Source organism: Nannobrachium achirus, assembly GCF_963921795.1.
Source record: "Nannobrachium achirus genome assembly, chromosome: 15".
Lineage (NCBI taxonomy): Eukaryota > Metazoa > Chordata > Actinopteri > Myctophiformes > Myctophidae > Nannobrachium > Nannobrachium achirus.
In genome coordinates this window covers 13793068-13800265 of record NC_137822.1, presented here as the reverse complement: position 1 = coordinate 13800265, position 7198 = coordinate 13793068, and the positions used below count along the sequence as shown (strand labels likewise).

The following is a 7198-nucleotide window of genomic DNA, read 5'->3' as shown; positions in this document are numbered from 1 at the left end:
ATGACTCCTTCACTCTGGGCCATTTGGAGCGGTGCCGGTGGCCATCTCCAGGAGCGTGTTTCCCAAAGAACATTCCATCATTTATTGTGGGCCGCAGGCCTTTACAGGTAACCAGAGAAGTGGATTTTTATGAATGAATATTATGACCTCCATATACAAACAAGCGCCGTCCCTATTCACTGCAACCCTTGTGAGGTGCCAGCACTGGGAGCTCCTGGGCCTGCGTTAAGGCCCACAGGCCCCTGGCTCTCACTGCAGCACCGGTCCTTCATTCGCTGTCAGGACAGAAACCTCGTATCTCCATGTTTAAAACCCTCAAAGCCCTGGGAACGCGCCCCGAGTCGCGTTAGATTTTAACCACTTTAACCATTATTTTATGCTTTAACTATTGAAAAAATAGCAGATATACAAGCTCACAGCGCTGCACTGCGAGCTTGTAGATCTGCTATTTTTGAAAAATCGTGAAAACGTGTGCAAGTCTTTGAATAATTTGACCCGATCTTTGACCCGACTTCTAAATCCTTCCTCTAATCAGTGGTTCTCAAACTTTTTCATGTCAAGGACCCCCAAAATTACAGGTAGGCCTATTTGGACCCCCATCTCAAAATATGTTGTTCCAGGGACCACCCAGAAGCAAATATCAATCATGATTTTTCAAAAAATAGCAGATCTACAAGCTCGCAGCGTGGCACTCGGTGCCGCGCTGTGAGCTTGTATATCTGCTATTTTTCAATAGTTAAATAATTAAATAATTCTAGGCCTAAATGGCTTAAACCTTTTAGTTTTTTCAGTGTCGATTTCAACGATTAAAACTATGACCCAAATTTTTTTCATCAACTACCTTTTTTCCACTGACAAAAACAAAATAAAAAAGAAATAAAAACTGACTAAAACTGAGACTGAGATATATTTCAAATTTTCGGCTAAAATGTTAGGGAGGGACTAGTGGAGAAGAGTAGAAATAAAAGGCATGTCATTTTAGGTTTGGTTGCGCTCGGGTGTTATACTCTGAAAATAGCAGATCTACAAGCTCACAACGATTGTGAGCTTGTAGATCGTCTATTTTCAGCATGCAACCAAGATGTAAGATCAGCTATTATGTCACCATCAAAGCCCGCCAAAACACATTCTGTAGACAAAATCAATTGTAGATGTAGTCGACAAAAATCTTATATTTTTAGTCGACTGAAGCTAGACTAAAACAAAAACTAAATGGAATTTTATTCAAAGGACTATGACTGAAACTAAATAAAAACGTAGCGGTCAAAATCAACACTAGTTCGTTTCTTAAATTAATATCCTACTTTGTCATACACGTGTTGCGCAAAATATGTATGAAAGTGAAGTCTCTGAGTTTTTAAGCGATGGACGATGGTAAACCGCTCCATAGAGTGGCTGTGCGTGTGTCTGTAGCCACTTTTTCTTCAGCGTTTTTCCATAGCAATGTGTGTGTGTGTGTGTAGCCTGTATTACATCACCAATTACATCCTAGACCTATATCCTAGTCTGAAGACGTTATGCAAGCACGACCACCGCTCACTTCACATTGGGTGTGATTTTTTTAAATAAATATTGATTCAATGAAAAGTATTAACAAGAGCTTGTGACCAAATAATACGTACATTGGATCCACTGGAACACTTTTCTTTTTTTTTTGACGAGTAACCAGCCATCTTGGACATACGAGGTTGCCACCCGACGGTGACGCCTTGCAAAAACAAGGCCATAATTTGTAGGCTTAGCACTTGTGTGCAGTGACCAACTGGGTATAGAAATATGAATAAAAAAAGGTAAGCGAGAGGAAATAAAAACACGGGATGAACTTGAGTAAATGAAAATGAAAATATAGTGCGATGCCATGTGGCTTCTTTTTATGAGATTTATGTTCTTATAAGATGGTACTCCAATGGAACAAAACTCGTCATGATTGGTCGGATGCCAACATGCCCCCCCCCCCCTTCTCTTGCAAGGCGCAGACAGACCCTTCTCGTTTTATGGGGCAAGGATTTGCAGCGAAAGCCTAAACCAATATTTTGCTGTCCAGAATTATTGCTGACCATGGTGTTTGAGTGCGCGCGTGCACGTGTATGGGTGTGTGTGCGCGCATGTGCACGAGCGAGGGTGTGCGTGTGTGCACATGCCGTGTTTCCTTGCCGGTGTAATGGTGTGATCCACCTAACAGTAATGTAGCGATGTGTAACTTCACACCGCCTCGACATCATTATGGATTGTAACCACTTAAAACCCGACACTTTGTTGACCGGAGTCCCCCAGGGCTCCCTACTAGTAACTTCTCTGTATTAATTCCACATGAATTGTGTGCGCTGAAAACAGACGTTCTGCACGCTCACAACGCACACAATGTGACACGTTTTGTGAGCTTGTACATCTGCTACTCTCTAATTGGAATTTTACAGCATTGACCCAATGGCCATTTTGAAAGCCAATAGTACATGAAAACAGAAATGTATACTAATGATTACAATTTGAAAAATAAATAAATACATAAATAAATAAGAGGGAAGATGATCTCTGAGGGCAGCTATTACCTATATTACCTATTTTTGAAGCGGTGAAAGCCGCTTCCAAGGTGTGGCTTTGTGTGTCCCGTACCTGTCCCGTGCATCTCTGCGCTGTGATTGGTTAGTTTTGTCTGTCCCGTGCATGTCCAGAATGAATTGAGGATTGGCCAATTGCTTCACATGACAATTTGGCTCTCCAGACAAAATCATTCATTCATTCAGAACTATAGAACTAAAGCACACAGAAAGTATAGATCACAGAATGTATAGATCTAGAACACATAGAATACAAATTCACCGCTTCACTTCGAACCGAGGTTTGATTTTTTTGTTTCAAGACATAAGAGCTTGTGGATCTGCTACTTTTGATACTTTTGTGTGACGCTGTAGTATGAAGTAGGGCGTTAATTTGTGAAAAAAAATGTATATATTTTTTAGAATATGGAGATAAGAAGTTACTGCCTGACAGCAACGATATCACAGGCTTTTAACCGCATCCCACTGTCCCGGATACCATATCGTCGTTGTATGTCCAAAAGCGTTTGTTTTGTATCATTTAAAAAAATGAACTAAACTAGTGAAAACAGCCGATCTACAAGCACACAACGCCTCGCACCGCGAGGCGTTGTGTGCTTGTAGATCTGCTGTTTTCACTACCTTTATGTGACGGCCTTGTCTGATGAAGCGGGGCTTTACTTCGCAGAAAAACATACAAATTTAAAACTTGGAGATACAAGGTTTCTGCCCGACAGTGACGATATCATTTTCAAGCCCACAGTTCAATCGGGGTAAATAGGCATGCTGTAACATTAACTCGTGTTCTGTGCCAGTGTAACAAAGTACTGTATTTACACAAATAAAATAATGAAACCATAATAGCTGCGTGGGCTTGGGTCAGATGCATAATTAGTGTTGTTGCTCAACAGGGAAACACATTATAGTCCTGGGGAAACTTGATCTATTACTAGGGTAACTTTTCCGCTTCCATTGGAAATGGCAGGGATAGGGAATCAATATAGGGAATCAATGGGAGTGGGAATCAATAGGGAATCAATTGGTAGAGCTTCACATGACATTTAGCTTACTGTAGAATATAGTCAGCAACCGCCAGCAACCACACTGGCAATTTCCAATCGCATCTTTCTATAGTTATATAATAAATAATAATGGTCAGGTTCGAGAGAGGGTGTCGGGCACTACGCTGTCAGTCAATGGACGGGTTAGACCAAAATAATCTGTCCGATCCCAGCTCTGTTCAGTTCTATTCTCCTCCACTGATGCTGCTTACAGTAGCTCCTGGTAAGTATCACTGATGCGTGATTATGGATCCCACTGGGAAAGATGGATGGAAACGGCATAGAGCGCTCGTTTTCACAGTTATTGTCCACGACACTGCCAGCGGCGCGAAGGCCAGCGGACCTTGGTCCTGCTCTTCGCCCCCGAGCGCCGCAGGCGCGAGTGGCCGCGAAGAGTTACGAAGCCGTGGTGAATGCAATCGTTCTATTTATGCCCAGGCCGTAAGGCCTGGGCAAGCGCACGATAAACGCAATGATAATTGGGGTTTGGTGCACCTCGCGCGGTCCAAGAGACTATAACGGAGCGCTCCCTACGTCCGGTTCAGCCAATCACAAGCTTCAAAAATGAGTCCGGGGCGTGGTTATCCATCTTTCCCAGTGGGATCCATAATCACGCATCACTGATCACATCCATGCGTTCTTCCTTCTGAATGAAGGGCGTAGATTTCATCATCTTTCTCTTCCTTCGGTTCCATTGGCTGGAACTGGTTCTCTGCCGTTGTCATCAATCTTGTTTTTGTGGGGTCGCAGTTTTTTGTTTCTTTTGTTTTTGGTTTGTTTGTTGTTGTTCCCAGGGGGCTCGCTGTTACTTCTCCTGTCGCTCTTGGTAGTCATGGCTGCCAGTTCCCACCTGACGTCATGTGGGAGTCCCGACTGCTTCAAACCCTTCTGAATAACTGCTAGCTTACACAGCGTCTTCAGACTAGGACCTAAGTCTAAGATGTGCAGGTCATAGTCGGGTATGTAGCTCAGCCTGCGCCCTCCATAGAGGATGATGCACTCCCCTACAACGCAACAACCAACCATAGACATCCAACGTGGGCCTTCCCCCTTGGGCTCAAGCCTCCTCCAGGAGAAGGTGTCTGGATTGAATTTCCACAGAGCATTGAAGTTCCTGTCTCGAGGCCAGTTCTCACCGCCAAATATGTACAGCTCCCCGTTGTAGGAAAATGCTGCATGACACGAGCGTCCTTCTGGAAGTACCTGTGCAGAAGGCGTGCTCAGCCAGCAGTTGGTCTCTGTGTCAAACACGCTGATGTCGTTGTTGTCGCTGACACCGGACTGGTCCCCTCGGCCCCCAAATACAAACATACTTGTCCCGATGATGGTGGCAGAGTGACATTCTGAAACAGCCGGTGGAGAGCCTTTGGTGTTAATTAAGGACCAGGACATTGTGCTGGTGTCCAACCTGTTCACATCATTAGTGAGTCTAGCCGCAAAGGTGGATCCTCCGAAGACATACATGAACTTCCCTACGACGCAGGCTGAGTGGTTGCACCTTGCCTCCGGAACAGTCCCAGAAACCCTGGGCCGGAACCAACTGTGGGTGTTGACGTCAAATGCGTAAAGCACACTGCAGTAGTTGGACATGCAAGTATCTCCCCCCCAGATGTAGATGGTATCGTCTATCAGCACAGCCGTGTGGCCCCAGGGCATAGGGGGAACCTCGGGGGGACGCTTTCCTCCTCTGAAGGCCACTGGGGGCAACTTAACCCAGTGCAAAGACACAGTGTTGAAGATGTGCACATCTATCTGATCCATGTGATCAACGCCTATACAGGTCTGGAGGTAACATGGCCCTCCAAAGGAGAACACCTTGAGCCCCACGGCCACGGCAGCATGGGAGGAGCTATTTGGCCCTCCCTTCAACCGCACCGTCCAGCGGAACATCTTACGCAACAAGATAAAACTGGACTAATCAAATGACTGCCCCTAAAAGAATGGGCGAGTACTGTGTGCACTTCCTCATATGGATACAAGTGGCACAACTGTCAAAACCAAGTTTGGCGAATTCACAGTCGACATGTTGGACTTGGCCAATCAGAGAAGCTGATGCCTTTTGGTCTACCTAAAATGGTTAATCAATTTTGATTGATTGAATATTTTATTAGACAAAGATGTAGAACAGCACATACAGTCAACACACCTTTCAACCTCAAATAGGCCCGGAAACATCTCATTGATGCTTCACACCCGCCAAAAAATCCTTGCAGTCTTGTTTCCGTTGGAGGTCCTTGGTATTCATTTCATCAACATCAAAAGACCATGGCAATTTCCACCATGGTAATCTCAAAGCATGCCACTCAGCTGTTCAAATGGTCACTGTAGATTGTTTTTGCCCCTGTGTGTGGGTGAGTGAGTGTGCGTGCGTGCATGTGTGTGGGTGATCGTGCGTGCATGTGTGTGTCAGGATTCCAACCAATAACAATCAGTAAGACTCCCTAAATCGGGGGATAAGCGACCGTCAGGTCGCATACACAAACTTTAGAAGGCAATGGTAGCCAATCAGGAGGGAATATGGGAAATGGGACAGATCCATGTTGATGACATGACTTTAGAGATACTGTGTACCGCTTTGCGTGATTGTAGGGCAAAATCTGTAGGAGCAGTGTCCAAAAATGTGTTTTGCAAGAATCGGCCTCATGGTGACACATGAAGGTTGTGGTTTGGCAGCCAAGGAGTGTGTGTGCAAAGTTTGGCATGGATCAGGGTAACGGTGGCGGAGATATAAGTAGGGCAAAATGACGTGTGACAGACAGACTGTCTGACAGCCGGTGGAGGTTTTGATGGTAACTGCGACACTGCGTCACAATAACAACGTATAACAAACATACAAATACAAAGAAAGTAACAATAACAGACATTACAAATGACATAGCATTACACCCGTGTACACTCACATGGCGTGAGTAATCAATAGGAAAAAAAGTCATTTTGGGGGTGAACTACTCCTTTAACCCAGTGTTCTGACCATTAAAACACTGGTTGAAACAGCTCTAACCTGGGGCCCAGCTCATCCTCGCTACGCCAGACGAAGTCTCCAAACTTCTCGTAGTGGGAGTTGTAGTGATGCTGCACTCGATAGAGCAGAGGGGGCGGCACCTCCATCAGCGTGTTGTAGGCCGTCTGCTGCTCCTTGCCGCTGGTGTAGCCGTTGTACAAGTTGTACACCTTGTCGGCTATCTCTGCAGGGGGCCGAGAGAGGGACAGACAGGAGTGGCTGGATCAAACAGGGATCTCCATGTATGGGCATAAAAGGGATTGATTGTATGTATGATGTCAGATGTGATAGACGTCATAGGATTTTCACATAACGAATAACCGAGAAAGCATGTTTGGGGTCTCACAGCACTTGTCGCCGTGAGGCATCTTACTAGTTAGTATATTACCTCTAAGGTCTAATAGAATTTCATGCTGATGTGTATGTTTGTTTTTAATGTAATCATTTAAACCCATTAACCGCTGCATCCCCTGTTAGTACCTTCTGCTCGACTATCATCCACCATTGGACAAGATGTCCTCACTGAGACGAAGCTGGACTCAGAGCGACTGCCTCGGCTGTCCACAGCATGGAGAGTGAACCTGAGAGAGTGAGAGAGA

The 7198-nt window shown here is 45.1% G+C and overlaps 1 protein-coding gene across 1 annotated transcript in view; it reads right to left on the bottom strand.

Annotated features, from left to right (window-relative positions):
• Positions 1-7198, bottom strand: part of astn2 (astrotactin 2) — a gene marked incomplete at its 5' end in the record, with an annotated part of 725257 nt that overhangs the window by 6527 nt on the left and 711532 nt on the right. The window contains 2 exon segments of the mRNA XM_080743421.1: positions 6600-6783; positions 7080-7180. Coding sequence (XP_080599547.1) covers positions 6600-6783; positions 7080-7180 — 285 coding nt within the window.